Genomic DNA, 17552 nt, shown 5'->3' with positions numbered 1-17552 from the left:
TATTTTTTCTTTTGTATCTTCTTCTTCTTCTGTCAACATACATTCCTCCTAGTAGAATATCACATACTGCGGTATGTACATCCTCGGTGTGAGGAAGTTTTGTGCTCTATTTACATCGGTAATTAAAAAGGGGGTCCTCTAGCGCAGTTGTACCTGTTGGACACCTATTTTGAAGCTGTTCGGCGTGGCGCTGTCCACGAGCTCCTGTGGTAGTTGGTTCCATAACTTAATGGTGTCGGGGAAGAAAGAGTGCTGGTATACCTGGGTTCTAGTGAAGGGTGCCATGAATGTCCAGGCATGTCCTTTGCTGGATGATTGTACCGGCTGTAGCTGTGCAGCTGGTATATCAACAAGATGGTGAACTATCCGGTACATCAAGATTCCCTTACAGCGTGCTCTCATTTACGACAGTAATGGCCACTGCAGCTCCTGGAGTAATGATATGACACTGGTGTATTTGGAGTAGTCATTATACACAAAGCGGACCGATCTCCTTTTCACTGCCTCCAGCTTGCTGATGTTTTCCTGGGTGGCCGGGTCCACACTGTGCATGCATACTCCACCAGGGGGCGAATAAGAGCTGGAAGAAAAGTGTTTTGGTGGTCCTTGGGCACTGTCTGATGTTACGCTGGAGGAAGGCTCTGGTGCCATTTGCCTTTTTCGCAATGCTGTTGATGTGCGGATTTCAGCTTAGTCCCTTGTGTAGTGTGACCCCTAGATATTTCGCTGTGTCAATCTCTTCAAGTAGATGTCCGTGGATGTTGTAATCGGATCGAGGTGTCTGGCGTTTTGATGTTATTCGCATGAGCTGGCATTTCTGAGGGTGAAACTCCATGAGCCACTCTTCCTCCTATTTCTGCAGTCATTCCAGGTTCTGTTGTAGTGTCCTTGTGTCATCTATTGTCCGCACACGCCTGTACAGGAGGCAGTCGTCAGCGAAAAGCCGTTCTGTAGACGAAAACACATACTCTGGGAGGTCGTTGATAGATAAGAGGAACATCAGTGGGCCGGGAACACTTCCCTGGGGGACACCGGAAATGACTGGTGCTGTGCTCGAGGCCACTCCATCCAGGACTACCCTCTGGTTACAGTCTTTCAGGAAGTCACGTATCCATGCCAGTGTGGATCCTCGTATCCCATATTGCTGTATTTTATAAAGTAATATATCGTAGGGGACTTTGTCGAATGCCTTGGAGATGCCCCTTGTCTATGTTCTTCGCGGTTTGGCTGTTAGATCAAAAGATGTATAAATTTGCTGCACTTAAAATAATTGAAATGTTATAAAAATAAAAAAATAAACAGGAATAAAGAGAAACATAGTGATTACCAGATTAGTCTTATGCGGAATGAACACCACTTTTGTCGTATCAATAAGAGCATCCTAGCCTGTTGAAATTAAGTTTAATTTATTCATTTGAATTTTTGCTAGCTTATCAATGATTTTTCGAACTAATTAACTTTTAAAAAATATACCATTGATATTTACATTTCCCCATATTTTTTTTGGAAATCTGTACTGCTAAAAAAAATCGGTAAATAAAGTGTCAAAAACGGATGCATGCAGAGTGCTTGGGAATTTATGTCTAAAACTTTAGTAATCTGACGTTCCAATGTCTTTGTCCCGAACAACGAAATTAAAATATTTGTATTTGACTTGAATGGTTTATGTTACTTTATCCGTAATTTCCTATTTTCACATTAGTGTTGCCATTACTGTGTGAGGATCTCATCTAACCTTTAATTTCTTTTACTTTAAGCAAAAGGGTAAAATACCGCGAAAGAATCACGTGATTACAAGTTTTGCAACGCAAACCTATACAAAACGGTCGAAATATTTCCTCTGTTGGATTCCCAGGTGGTGACCATATTTTCTGGCGATGATTATTGGCTTCTAATATGAAATCTTCTCCCTCACCATGGCTGGGACGGCCTGATTCACTACAATGATTCGGATGTGGATGTGAAAATTCGAATGCATTCTGGCATCATCACACGAGCACCGCACCTCTAATAGGGATCTCTTGGTAGTGAGTCATATTCAGCGCATGGACAAGAGGACCAAATTTAACTCTGCTGACCAGTAGTAAGTCAGGATTATACCTGCGAACAGCAATACGACAGAGGTACAATGCCAATTAGTATGTAAAAGTCACTTCATATATATAAACAAAACACTGGGATTATTTTTTGATATTTTGACTCTTAGGTATAAAATCCATTGACACTAAGATTGATCTGCCGATATTTACAAACTACAAGAGTTTAAAATAATTGCATATGGAAAGAAAATTGTGAAATACTCAGCATCTAGCTAGATATGTGGTGGTCTGTGGCCATTTAACATGCTGCCTGTGCTTTTACAGATTTCCAACCTAATAACATAGTCAAACCTTTCAAAAACAAACATCCCACAAAAGTTCAAATCATGCTCTGACGTTCATTTCAAGATGGCCTGAATATATATTCCATATTTGCGAGGTGACCCGATATCAAGAACTTTACCCTTGTGGCAAACTTCTGGCGATGTTTCTCATCCTCGAGTTTAGCGTCAAAACATTGATTAAACAATTTACAGACAAATGTATTTTCCATATGCGTCCACTTCCAATTACAAATGGAGAACCATCACAGGCGACAATAGTCCAGGAACGAGTTTTGCATGTTTGATCAATGACATGGTCAAAGACTTGCTCAACAGCTGCACAAGAACAGTGGATCACCATTTATGGTTACCTGTAGCCTTGCCTACTTCCAAAGTAGCAGCTAAACAAACAATATGGATCAAATGTTTTAGATGAAAGTTCAACATGTAAGGGTTTTCAGCTTATCTTTTCTCAATAAAATCAACATTTTTGTTTGGAAACAACGGCATTTTCTATTTCTAAAAACATGCAACGAATTCTTTCTGCTACAAAAGGCTTCCTATGATTTCTGAATGTATCATTACAACGTTGAAAAAAATGACATTTACGCGTCCTAAAATGTTATCTGGTGGAGAAGAATACAACCAAGAAGATGGAATAAGTTCAGGTTTATTATGTTGCAAATTACTTTCCGATGTAGGCAAAATGTGAATGAAGTTGGAGATTATACTAATGATTGCTTGGGCATCATAATGCACACTCCAGTGTCCAGTGATTGTTTCCAAAACAGCTGCAATTCTGCAAATGTAGTCACAGTTAAAACGGTTGCCCTTGATTCTTCGAGTCACTACTATGTACCATAGTGATGAACAAGGGGAGGTAACTCCCACATCACTAACGTCACCAGTGACCAAGCTGGTAGAATGTCAGCGAAACTGTCTGGGTAAGAGACGTTAATATATGAGATTCGCCATCATAACAGAGTGTTTCCGATGATTGTGCACGTGCCGTATACATATGTTGCACGAGGAGAAATTAATTCCCTGTCCATTAAAGCAGTTAAACCTCTGCCATGATTTTTTTGGAGAAAATTTTATAAATGTGAAATGGTTTCCCTGAAGAAAACTCTTTGTAGCGTTTGCATCCACAAACCAAACAGGAGCCATGTTTCCAATCTGTAAGTTACAATATAACAATAACTATTTTTATCCTTTATATAAATTTTTGTGCAGGAAATTATTTGAATTTTTAGGCCAAAATTATTTTTATTTTTTCATGAAATTATTTAATAAGCTGCCATTATTTAATTTGCTCATTTAAATTATTTTGCTTTATTTCTTCCCCGTATAAATTCATAAATTCATAATCCATAATTCCAGAGGTATTAAGGATTTTGTTTTTGTGTATCAACTAGAAATGTACTAAGCATTTTTGTACATCAGCTAGAAATGTGGTTAATTGATGCATACAGTATATGCCATCATTGGGGGTTGCAGTTTACGGGAAAATTATCTAAACCCAAAAAACGTGTTAAATTACCCGAATAGTTTAGTTTAGGTCCAAATATAGATATAACAAATTATCAGGTACCTGTGATCTTTATCGAGTGGCGGATCCAGGGAGATTTTGTAGGCTTCAGGACCCCTCCAGTGGCGGATCCAGAAACCTATCTGGGGGGGTTTCCAAATTTCCTGGGGGGGGGTTTCCATGATGGAAAAAATTGAGGAAAATGGTGAAAATATATGATTTTAAAGAAAATTCTAAGGGGGGGGGGGGGGGGGGGGGGGGGCCCGACCCCCCCCCAAAAAAACCCGGGCCCCGCCACTGCCCCCACCCACTGAGAAAAAAATCCTTTAAAAAACATGTATTTTCACCTTTTCCTCAATTTCCACCCCCGATAGATAATCTAATTCCGTGATGTAATTAGGCCTAATTAAACGTTTAGGTAATGTATATACATGTATATACGTACATGTCATAATACAATTTTCCTGATTTTTAATTGGACAAATCAGACGTTGCGTCGTCAACTTAGGAGTGCAATATCCTTTATTCATAACCACAAAATCAGATTCTTAAAGTCTTGCAATACGAAAATGATGAAACCAACCATGTTCTTTGCGTCAAGGTCGAGGAGAGCTTCCTTCAGGATATCCTCGGTGACGTCATCACACTGGGCGTTGGGCGACGCGCTTACGTACACCCTTTTAAGTTATCTGAAACCTAACTGAATAAAAGAAGAAGCTAAAGCATTATACAAATTGGAAAAGTAAAAGTGTGATGCTGCTGCTGCTCGGCATTAGAGGGGTTTCCTAAAGTCAAAAGAAATCTATTTTTAGAACAACTATTACCAATAACGTGACGAAATACGCTTAGTGGGCATGCGCCAACCAAGTGACCCCCGTTTGGTGCTTAATAATTGTATAAATATGTAATGTAATTTGCAAACCGTTATACAACATAGCAGACGATCAAAGACGATACTTGATTGTTTTATTCCAATATTAACAATGCTTACTTCTCGCATGCTTGTTCGATGTGGTGCGGAGAACGCTTTGAAGAATGTGACTATTATTGCTCCCTCTCAGTCTGTGAAAGTGAAACAAGGATGTGTCGGTCACCTTCACCTGGCACCTGCTCGACCTACCCTTTGCTCTGCTACTGTAAGTACACTTTTTTATTTGTTCAATAATCGATTGCTTATCTTGATCTATTCAAAAAGTGATCCATAATATTGGGATCCGGGTCGTTACCGTTGTTTCTCCATATTATATTTTATATTATAAGCAGTCGGAATGAGAACAAGCCATATGTATATGGGGGTAATAGTAATAATTAAACAGTCTTGACTCCTTATTGTTGACATTTTACTAGTTACATTACTAGGATACACTTTAAATAGTTTCAAAACCAACTGTAATAAATAGCTTTTCAAAGAATAGCAAGATTTTTGCTTAATTTATATTACGAAATTAGTTCATCCACCCGGATTCGAACCCAGGACCCTCCAAAATCTAGATGGACACCTTTGTTGACGTCATACCATTAGTCTACGACTACTCTTTAACGCTTTACCAACTGATCCCTCAGTACACAGCTATAAAGTCTTGTTGACGTTGGTTAACCTCTGAAAAATCTAATTAACTGTATGAATACTAAAACAAGTTTTACGTTTTTTCTTGGCACGGCACTCAATCATCAGGAAAACTGTTCACCTCATTGCATCAAATAAATTGTTATATTTGAAGTCCATAAATAAAATAAAAACAACTCTTTTCTAATTGAAATGTTAATGGAAAGAGAAAGACTAGGGATTAAAACAATGGGGGAGGGGGTGCACGTGTCTGCAATGCACTGTTCAACATCCATATCTACAACAAACAATGTTACTACATATCTTGGTATCTTGATGATTTTATATAACGATCAGAAAATATTTCTATTATGTAACAGGTCAGAAATTATGCTGCCACCAAACAGGAAGTAGACGAGCATGTTAGGAAATACAAAGAAGGAAACTTCGACAAAATACCAGATCCTGAACGCTTAGAACATTTCAAGTAAGATTGTGTTTTGCAATTTGAGTTGTTTTCAAATCACCCTGCGTCCGTCGTCCGCCATCTGTCGTCCGTCCTTAAACAATTCTTGTTATCGGTATTTCTCAAGAAGTACCGAGGGATCTTTCTCAAATTTTTAATGTAGGTTCCCCTTGGTCCTTAGCTGTGCAGGGCAACTTTTGAGACTGATCGGATAAACAACATGGCCGACAGGCAGCCATCTTGGATTTTGATAGTGAAAGTTTGTTATAGCTATTTCTCAAGAAGTACTAGAGGGATCTTTCTCCAATTTTAAATGTAGGTTCCCCTTGATCTCTCGTTGTGTATGTTATATTTTGAGACTGATCATCAAAACAAAATGGATTAAAAGAAGAACTAAACAGATCTTTCTCATATTGCAATGATCGATTCTATTTCTTTCACATTAAGTACTATACTAGTAAATATGTGAAATGACAAACTCACTTCGAAGGTTGGCTTTCATACACATCAGTATTAAGTTTAGATCAAAAGTTACCTCAAGGTGCATTTACTGTTAACATGACTCGATCAAACAGATTAGAGGAAAGAAGAGAAAAGATCGAACTGACAAAGAACTAATGAAGATGGAACAAAGGTGGGCGCCAAAATCCCTCTGGGATCTCTTGTTTTTTCATGTTGCCGACAAGCCAACCAAATTTTTAATAGCCCAGAAAAAAAAGAAAAAAATGTTTCTTCCATGGTAGATTCTTAATTATGCATGCCAACCGTATATGTTTAGTGATATTAAAAAGCACTGTTAAAGTATGAAATCCCTGTTTCTATGTTTGTAGTGATACCATATGTTCAAAACATAAGATTTTGCCTGCCTGAGACACTGTTAAATCTTCAGGAGCCCAAAGTGTTAACACAGTAAATGTAATAATCTGGTCTTATGCTTTTTAAATATGCACTGATAACAATTAGGTTGTTCTTGTTGCTCTTTTTAAAATTTTGTATTCAAGCAATATATCTAAATTACCTAGCTATAAAATAATAAATGATCGACTGTTTTGTTAAGTGATGGGCTGATGATTGGTTATAATCGAAAAATAGATCGGTTTGCCCTTTCTGATTCCGATTATCGATTACAAATTCCATTATCGCTATAATCGGTTCTTTATAAAAATCAAAGCGTTAAATGTTTTCAGTGTGAAAAATGAATTGAAAGTCATATATTCTTATGATTTTACTATATGATTGATAAAACTGCATAAAAATTGCTTGAAATCCATTCATTATAAAAGAACAAAACACAGTGTATAGTTAACAACTCTGTCTATTGATGTTATGGTAGTGTTCTCACATTATTATGGTATTCAGTCCCATGAAATTACGAACGGATTATGCAATCTTCCGATTACAAACCAATTATCGATTATGACTTAAACTGATTAGGCGATTACCCATCATTACTGTTTTGGTTGATAAGAGTGAGGTTGACAAGGGAAGATAACTCAACCTTCTGTTGGTCCACTTTGGAAATACTTACTTTTTTATTACCACAACAGAACACACGAGGCACTGAAGACGGCATCATCCGCAACCGTAGCTACAGCTGCTGGGAAGGCGAAGGTGACAGGAAGTACGACGGATGTAACCAATGATTCCCCCCCGCCTGTCGGTACACATGCACTCCCGCACCCTATATGGTGAGCCGTGCTTTCTATTTTCTATGTAGATTTAAATCCTTTAGATCTAAGCTTTAATTGATTCACATACAAGTGAGGGGGGGGGGGGGGGCACTTTTTTCATATTCATTGAGGTTGACGTCAGTCACTTGCCGAAAGATGTGATGTTGACTGGCTGGTTATCACAGGGGGAGTGGGGAGGGTTGGGGGTTTGAAGTAGATGGAATAAGGGAAGGGGAAGTGTAAGTTCCGAATTAACTAGTCAAGGTGATCAGGGAATGGGCTAGTAGCTAAAAGGGAGATTTACAAGGTGCTGATTTGAGTTATCTTTAATTAACATTCCCCCACTTAATTTATCGTTGAGTTGAAGGTTTGAGGATACTTCTAAAGGACGCTACAAATGTAAATATACAATTATATGTATTTTTTATGCAGTTTCTGTTACATTACCCCACATTTTCTATCTTTGACCTCATTTTTACACGTGGTCGAGTTGGTGTGACCCCGTCCGCTATTTCGACGTACAGATACACCTCGTCGCTCAAAGTTTTTCTCGGGCCGTGTTTACACGAACGACTAGACATAAGATTTTTCCCACTGCATTCGTTCAGATTTTTGTCTGCACTGTCGTTATTACTTCTTTGCCCATACAATTATTTGTACATGTATTATACATGGACACAAAATGTAAATTGGCTTTCAGAAAGAAACCTGATTCAATCATTATTATATATATAACTTAAACATTTAGTTATGAAGTTCTCTTCAAGTTGGTAAACATGATACTGAAGTAACAGTTTTTATTTCCTTATATTTAGGTCCAAGGACGAACTTGATAATGTGGTAGTTACACATAAACCACCATCAGGTGTTGTGGACAAGGTAAGGTGTACTATATAATTATAATAATAATAATATACAACGTTTGATATAGCGCCCTATCTAGCTAACATAAGCCACTCTAAAGTGCTTTACAGTACATAGATATACAATTAATACAATTAGGATATACCATTTTTGAGGAATTCGCAGGAGCTGCCTTATCAGGCGCTTACTACTAGTCCTATGCCACCTGGCTTATATCTCCCTTTGTGTGTATGCCTGTGTGTGTGCTGGAGATGTATTGTGTTATACATATATATAAGTATATAAGTCATACAAATGACAAATTTTTGATGTGTTATATGTAGGGCTGCAACAATAAGCAATTACCTCATGATGCAATATACATCACGATATGATACGGATCACTGTACGGATCACGATACAAATATCTGCTAAAAAGGTTAACTTCATGATGATTGAGTGCAGGTATGACTGCACAGCGGATCACATCTTTACTGAGGGTTAAAAATATAAGAATTAATACTTTGTTTGAGTTTGATAAAACTTGATTTATAATTGAAGTACTGTTAGTGTATTTGTGATACAGGCAAAGAAAACAATTCAATATGATACACAAGAAACTATCACGATACGATACGATATATCGTTGCAGCCTAGTTATGTTGGTGAGAATATATATATAATTTGTTAAATATCCTAATCACATGAAAATTGGCAAATTGTTCAATTATTGTAACTTAGAAAAGCTTGTGGATATTTAAAGGTGAAAAAAGAAAATGTAAATTATAAAACTTCATAATATACAAGGTTTCTCTTTTGTCGTGTGTAGTTATCCTGACAACCATTTTGTTTTGTAGATGGCCTTCTACAGTGTTAAACTGATGAGGAAGTCTTTTGACCTCTTGACCTTGTTCGACTTCGGAGAGAGAACAGAAAGAAAATGGGTTTTGTAAGTTATCTAGCTTTCGTATTTTAAATCATTTTACCAATGGTGTCTTTTCATCAAATTTCAAAGTACCCAGCTTCCATAGGCCAAAAAAAAACAATAAGAAAATATTCATTTGGTACCTAACCAAACCTTGTTTTACAGAAAAACACCCTAGCATAAACATAAAATTATGTAAAAAAATAAAAATGACTATTTTATAGGCCAGAACAATCCTTCAACCTGCTGGATTTCCTAGTCTGCTGCAATATTTTAAGAACCTTTTTTCACAAATATTGGTTCTTTATTAGAATTGAATTGACATTTATGTTTCTATTCTGCAGGCGAATCTGTTTCCTGGAGACAGTTGCCGGGGTGCCAGGTATGGTGGCTGCCATGACACGTCATCTTACCTCGCTACGGAGGCTGGAGAGAGATCACGGCTGGATCCACACGCTTCTAGGTATGTTAGGATTAACTAACTCGTGTAATGCAAATTATCATTAACTCACAAACGTGTAAAAAATGTTTTCTCAAAATTCCTTCTAAAGGGTTAGATATTTACTTATGAAATCAAGTCATGCATTTTATTTAAGGAGAGGGCAATGTTGGGGACACAGTAGTGTTTATTATATAAAAGATATCATGAGTGATATAAATTTATGTTTGATATCTTCTGAAAATCACTGTTTCTGTAATTGTTGAAAAGCAGGCAATTATTCTGAGTTCAACATATACAAGTAGGTAAACCCAATGGGCCTCTTCTTTTGTATTTTTTAAAATGAAATGTACATTAATGTATATATATTTATATTACACAGAGGAAGCAGAGAATGAAAGAATGCATCTGATGACAGCATTGCAGCTGCGACAACCTACAAGGTTATTTAGGGGATGTGTCATAGGAGCTCAAGGTCAGTAACAGGTCACATGAAGGTCATTTAGTGTAGACTGCAACTCTGATGCTACTCCATGTTTTTGTACAAGCTGAATGTCTCAAGGATAAGTTATAGTGCACTAGGCTTAAGCACAGCTAACTATTGTTCAACATAAGCATTTATATGAGCATAAAAATGGGCAGTGGTCAAGGTCATTGTTATAGGGGTAGTGGTCAAGGTCAGTGTAAAGATAGGGAGTGGTCAAGGACAAAATAAATTAAGGGATAGACAAAGATCATTGTAAAGATGGGTAGTGGTCAAGGTCATTGTTATCATCAATTGTGGTCAAGGTCAGTGTAAAGAAAGGGAGCGGTCAAGTCCTGTGTACAGATGAGATTTAATCAAGGTCACTGTGAAGATTAGGATAGGTCAAGGTCATTATGAAGAAGATAAAGTTCAAGATATTTAGTCAAATTGTATATATGAAAGTTGAATTTGAACTATCTTTAATTTTGCCAAGAGAACCACTGATCTTATGGTAAACGTTTTTATTTTGTTGCAGGTATATTTGTGACATTCTTTAGCTTTGCTTACATGCTAAGCCCCCGGTTCTGTCACAGATTTGTCGGATACTTGGAAGAGGAAGCAGTGATAACATACACCAAGTGTATCAAGGTCAGTCAGAGGTCATTACACTTTTCATAAAAGGTCATTGGTGACAGGTCTAAAAATACATCTAAGACACATTGTTGTGGCTTTGTAGAATTTTAGGTGCAATATTATTAAAACATTCTGAAAATTTGCTCCTGATCCTGGTTCAGCTGATTGCAGCGTAAAAAAATGTACGAAATATAAACCCAGCATGCTGCCCTTCTGATAGAAAGACAAGGAAGTATTACTGTCATTACATGGAGTTCTTACCTTATAAATATGTATCAGAAACAAAGTAAGGAAACTGACTGTTTGACCATAGTGTTGTGTCTGTGTTGCAGGATATCAAAGATGGGCCTATGAAACACTGGCAGACCCAGGAGGCTCCCGACTTGGCGATTCGCTACTGGAAACTTGATGTAAGTCAGCGTATCATACTTACTAGTAATTTATCTTTCTGTAACAGTAATTTTTTACATGTTTTTATTTCAGTTAGTTATTTTCGAGCTTGAATGTATACAATTATCGAATAGGTCTTGCACAACCGTTATTTGTATTCCAGGGTGTTGGGATATATCTCTATCCGACTTACTTTGAGTGTAGGAAAGAGACATCCCATGTAATTAACTCATTCTCTCCTACATGTTTAGACTAGACTTTGGCAGCAACAAATTGTGTCGGATTCTTAGCAAAGACTTAAAAGGACTTAGGCACCAGAAATTGTGATGGGCCTTTATGAAAATATTGAAATTCCATGTTAAATTTGTAAGTGTAAAGGTGAAAGAAATGACATTCAATGTTTTAATAAAGGAAACATTTATAACGTTTGCAGGAAAATGCTACAATGCTGGATGTCATTTTGGCCATAAGAGCTGACGAGGCCCATCATCGCGTGGTCAACCACACGTTGGCGTCACTGAAGGAGGACGACTACAACCCTTACAAACCTGGCAAGTGAGGGGCTGACTACAACCCTTACAAACCTGGCAAGTGAGCGACTGTACTCGATATACTACAGCCCCTGTTTGTAGTCTCTCTGCGGCCCTCGATAGAGTGGAATTGGAGCGCTCCAGGCCCAAAGTAACAGTCAGGAATTTTGTGACACAGTCCAGTTGTTATGACGTTTCTCTTCCAATGACTCGTGAAACCAAATTTCCACAAAGAAATTTTGTTCACAAATTTATGAACTTTTCTATGTACTTGTAACACTTTACAGTTCTTTAAGATGCAGCCACAGTAGATGGAAACGTTCTACATATCTTGGCATTAGGACATTTTGTTAAGGAGGAGATTTGTTATATCAGTTCTGACAGCTTTTCCTCGTGTACCTGGGTCCTGGGTGTATGATTTAATGTACACATGAGTACCTGTAGGATAAATCTGTCCAGAATACTGTATAGTTGTTTATTTCATGGGGCCGATACTTTGCGGATGCCCGACCAGAATTACTTCACAAGGATTAAATTTTGCATCACAAACTATTGCACTCAAGATTCTTTTGTATTTTGGGGATGTGATTTATTTCAAAGGTGTTTTATCAAAATAATGCAAAATACAATATTGAATTGTTTTGTCTCCATTATTCAGCAATAAAAGGGTAAACAGGTCTTTTCTTTATCTCCCTATTTTCATTGTATTAATATTCGCTGGGTATTTAATCTTTGTTGACTGCAAAATTAGAAAATTAGATAGATCCATTACAAAAATTAACTTTACAGTATTATAAATAATCATTTTTGTGCTTAAAATTTTGAATACAAATTTTCAGCTGCAAACTTATTTGCCATTTTTGCAATATGGGTCCAAACCCACACATTTACATTTCATTCAATGCCATTTAAAAAAACATAAGCCTACTGCTCATAGGTTAAACTTAAACTAGTAGTGAAAATTTACATTTAAACACGGGTAACTTGGTAATGACCAGTTCCATATTCTTGACTTTAATACGCTACTTTAACGGAAATAAGATACTTCATAGAATGCTGCCTTGTTTTATACACTGTTTTATGTAAATACTGCTTGTATTAAATATAAGTTATAGAAACAGCCCTGTATATATGCAAATGGATCAACATTTAATGCTTTGATGTCAGTTTCCTGTGGTACTTTCACGTTAAATCCTATAATTTTTTGTTGTATATATTGTTTGAGTTACTAATGCATGCTTTTCAGAATGATTTAATTTTTGTTTGTTTTATCTTTTTTGTACATGTATAAATCAGTAATATTTTATTTGTTTTAATATTGTTTACAATTTTACCGGTTATGTTGATGAGAGATTATTTTGTATTTGATGATCGGGCCATAATAATTTATTATAGCTTAATGATGTTAATGAGTTTTTGTGTCTCCCTTACTCCCAACCCCTACCCAAATTATGTAATAGAAAGTAGTGAAAAGAATATGTGCCTTCATTGGGGGTCAAAGCAGTGACCCCAAATCTTTTCTGCTGAACTAAAAAAAAAAGGGAAATTCCCTCTAGCATTGGCTAGTATAGCAATAATATATGTTCTTATAGATATTTCCTTAACTGCGATACTAATTATTTTTGCATGCATTTATAAATACAATGTATTACATTACACCTATAAATGGTTAAATGATGACTATGGTAAAAAATATCAGCATTCAGACAATAATTTCTGTTAAAAAATAAATTATGTCATATATTATAAATAATTGGGAAAAGCTTCCCGTCCTTGAGCGCAAAACATGCGTTTCACTTATACTTTGGCACATTACAAGTACAGTATACAGCTGTACCCAATTGTCATTATTTTTGCTGTGTTAGTTGTTTCTCAAATACTTGTGACTGCAAAACCTCATTTGTCACATGACCATTTTAATTTTTCATTTCTATATAAAAATATGTACACAGAATTCTATTTTTACCGAACAAAGTTTGAAGGTACGTACATCATTTGAAGATGTGCATGAATAAAGGAATTTGCGGTTTCACTGTTTTACTGGAGTTATGGCCCTTGAAACTTTCTGCTCAAGAAACCTTGTGAGAGCAAGGGGGGGGGGGGGGTATACAACTTTGAGCTCGCTCAGAGTTTCGTTAATTTTTCTAGATATATTGAAAATATTTGCTATAGAATTCCTTGTTATATTTATTTCATTCTGACTTTACATAAATAATTGATCAACACAAACAAATATGGCAGAGTTTTCCTACCAAACCTCAACATGACAGACTTCAACCATCCGAGTCAAGTCAGTGTTTGTCTTCACACACTTCCAAAATCACTTTCAATTCAAACACATAAGTGACTTTGGAAAGATGTTGTGATTGACAACTGCAGGCCACATCTGTAGTGTATAGTAGGTATACAATATATAAAAACTTAAGACTACATGAACAGAGATAATGTTTCCAAGGAAGATAGATACTTGGGGGGAAAAAATATTTACATTCTTAAAAAAAAAAAAGTCTTACCATTTTCATTCTTACCTGGTACTTAAATTTTATGCGAGTCCTAGGGTTATACTGCATTTCACAAGAAAAGGTGGCTCGCCAGGAAGCAGTGGTTTTTCCTCATATTCCTCGGCTCCTTCAGTGACATGAACTTGTTTTGAGAAGATCATTGTTGCAATGAAACTTTTGTGGCATTTCTTTTCTCAAATTCTTACTTGTAAAAAAAGTCTAAAGTCTCATTTTTTTGTCAATAGATTTCCTTGAATTTTGTGTGAGAATTAAAATGTCTTGACAAAAGATTCGGGATCACTATTTTCATCTACCTCTACATTTCAATCATATCTGTAGGTCCACTTACAGGCTGTGCCATAATGGGAGACGTTCTTCAGGTGCTTTTCAGGTCGGGTGGGGAGATCATGTGATATGTTTAGTGTCATACACACCATTGAGTAATTTACAAACGTTTTTCATGTTATAACAGGATTCACATATTTGTTAATATATTTGTTACCTTATTAACCAACTTTTCAAATGCTCTTAAATTGTCTAGAGGCTTATGAATATTTGGCAAACCTCTGTCTATAAATAGATATGTTTTTGCATTTTGTAGTGTACCCATTATCAGTCCTAATGCATCTTTGCTAGCAAAGATGGTCCTATTGGTGTACCGGGGGTATTTATTTATTTCTTGAATTGATTGAGGAAATCCCATGGGGACTGATCGGCTTTGAATTTGATACAGGACATTTATTTTTCTATTTCTAGTAATGTTATATTTTACATTTCCCTGCATATATATAAACTGTATCCCATTTATTAGAATTAATAACCATCTCCAGCTTCCGAACAGTCCCAGAGTTTTGTGTATATCAGTCAGATAGTTGGTTTGTTTCTACGCCGATCTCTGTGTTACTTTAGTGAAGTAGAATAGACTATTGTTTGTTCAGAGTATTTGAATAAATATTGTTGAAAGTTATTTTATGTCTTCATTGTCTTATTTTTTGTTGTCCTATTTTGGTTCCATATTTATTTAACAATGTATAGCTAGCTATCCACTTCTTTTTCAGATCTTATGAATATCACTGATAAAGTAACTTTAAAGATATAGACCACAAAATTGTGAATATTGAATTTATACCGGCCTTGACAAGTGCTACAAAACATTCTACCATATTTATTCGACAATAAGCCCTTCCCTCGTAATAAGCCCACCCATGTCAAGCAGAGCTCAGTAGAAATGCTAACAAATACTATTTCATATTTCATTGTCCAGGGACCTAACACATAAACTCGGACGTGAAGTGAAGGATGGGCCGACTGTAAGATAAAAATGGTTTATATCGTTTAGTGAGACTGCTACTATATGTGCTATATATGGAATGGATAACATCACCATTCATTGTGACATTACAATAAACGATATTACGGCATTCACAGCAAATTCAATATTGTTGGTGCTTTTCTTTGAATTTTCTTCTCTAGATATTCCAGGAAGGTTTAATTGTGCGTGTTGGTGAAGCATCTGCAAAACAAAATTTCAAACTTGTACATCTGCTTGTTTTCTATATCAACTTCGCTAAGATGGTTGTAAAGATTATCCGACAAAAGAAGCCTCAAAATGTATATATACATGTGTTTTTCACTCTCCTTGAAATAATAAAAAGATAGCAAAACTCAAAATGCAGGTCTATGATAATTTATTACCATCAAGAGCAACCAATCGCCCCCAAATGAAAGTAAACACAAGATATGACTTTCCAAGGAATAATGTCTTTTGTTAAATTCTTGAAAACTCCACTCACATTATTTTTGAAAATAGGTAAAAAATCCAAGATTAAAATACGCGTGAATAAGAATAGATGTTTAATTGTATGACGAAGTTAAACTGACACTTTGACAAACAGAGTGGATTTTGACATGTATGACGTAATTTTCTAGCCTCTATGAATAATATATTTGGTTCTTTTAAGAATTAATTATACCTTATACATTGTAGTACATTTTGAAAATGACTAAATATTAGAAAAAATTCTGAAGAAAAACATACATCAATTTCCTTTATTATTCAGAATTTCAGTCAGAAGACTGGGGCCTTTAACACAGAAAATGTACTATTTCATGACGAATGAGAGATTTGTGGTTATTTTGGGAGTTGCCACCGACCTCTGCAGTCTCAAGGACAGGAGCATAAATAAATTTCTACAATTTGAGCCCTGTCCTCAGATATTCTGGATCCACATCAGCCATAAGTTGTTAAGAGTTATTATTTTCATTTTTTTTATCTAAATTGAAAACAATGATGGACCACTCGGAACATGAGAGATCATTCTGATAAGGGGAGATAATTTTATATTCAGGGGAGATAATCTGGTATTTGCCCATTCATGAAAAGAATGCAGCAAATAATTCTGTCTATTGTAATACAGCAATACAAGATATTGTATTGCAGTTATTAGCTGATATGTCTGTTTTAAAACAAAAACTTTTGAATACAAATATAATATTGACAAGAAGCATTAAGCCATGTAATTCAGATAAATTTTCACACAGTTTTATCTAGCTTACTTAAATGATTTTATGATATATCAAACAAATGCAAACATCAAAGAATCATGAAATTTCTACTTTCCTGTTACATCCATAAAAGAAAATCATATCTGAACATTAATGCAGTAATATATTTCATCCGCTTCAATTCATCCAACCAATATTTGCATAGATTTCTGAAATACATGTACAAATTATGTTTTATTAATGGTGAGGAATGACAGTATCAAAAAACACCCAGGTATAAAAAATCAATCCTTTTGATTAGAATTTGAAAGGGTTTTCATAATCTAGAATTAACAGAACTGTAATATACACGGCATCATGACGTCATCTCAGCTGTTTATAACAACAGCTTTACCATAAATATGGAGAATTCCAGTTAAAATAGAACTGCAAAATCGTGTTTAACTTACACCAACTCTTCAGCATCAGTTTAACGACAGTCTAAGGGAGTTTGACAATACATTGAGGGAAATTGTCATAAAGAATCTGTTGAGAAAAAGGAAGAACAAGACCTTGAAATACATCAGTAACACTAATAAGCGAGGTAGCAAATGAAACATCTATATGAAGATTTTACTGAGGTTGATCCATCTAAACCCTTTTATCCCTTGGTAACTTTAGTAGACTCTACCATCCATTTATCTGTATGAGTCCATTGTGGTCTCCATTGTGAATACCGGGTAGAATATTACATGTATTATGATCCATA

The 17552-nt window shown here is 35.8% G+C and overlaps 1 protein-coding gene across 1 annotated transcript; it reads left to right on the top strand.

The window, feature by feature from the left end:
* Positions 1 to 4513: 4513 nt before the first annotated feature.
* On the top strand, positions 4514 to 15731 carry LOC110460759 (alternative oxidase, mitochondrial-like). Its single transcript, XM_021513874.1, has 10 exons — positions 4514 to 5026; positions 5817 to 5923; positions 7450 to 7590; positions 8388 to 8451; positions 9273 to 9364; positions 9685 to 9803; positions 10162 to 10254; positions 10781 to 10893; positions 11211 to 11288; positions 11702 to 15731. The coding sequence occupies exons 1-10, from the start codon at positions 4874 to 4876 to the stop codon at positions 11825 to 11827; spliced, it is 1086 nt and encodes a 361-aa protein (XP_021369549.1). The 5' UTR covers positions 4514 to 4873; the 3' UTR covers positions 11828 to 15731.
* The last annotated feature ends 1821 nt before the right edge of the window (positions 15732 to 17552 follow it).

Source organism: Mizuhopecten yessoensis, unplaced genomic scaffold (genome assembly GCF_002113885.1).
Source record: "Mizuhopecten yessoensis strain PY_sf001 unplaced genomic scaffold, ASM211388v2 scaffold10479, whole genome shotgun sequence".
Taxonomy (NCBI): Eukaryota; Metazoa; Mollusca; class Bivalvia; order Pectinida; family Pectinidae; genus Mizuhopecten; species Mizuhopecten yessoensis.
This window is presented reverse-complemented; position numbering and strand designations above follow the sequence as displayed.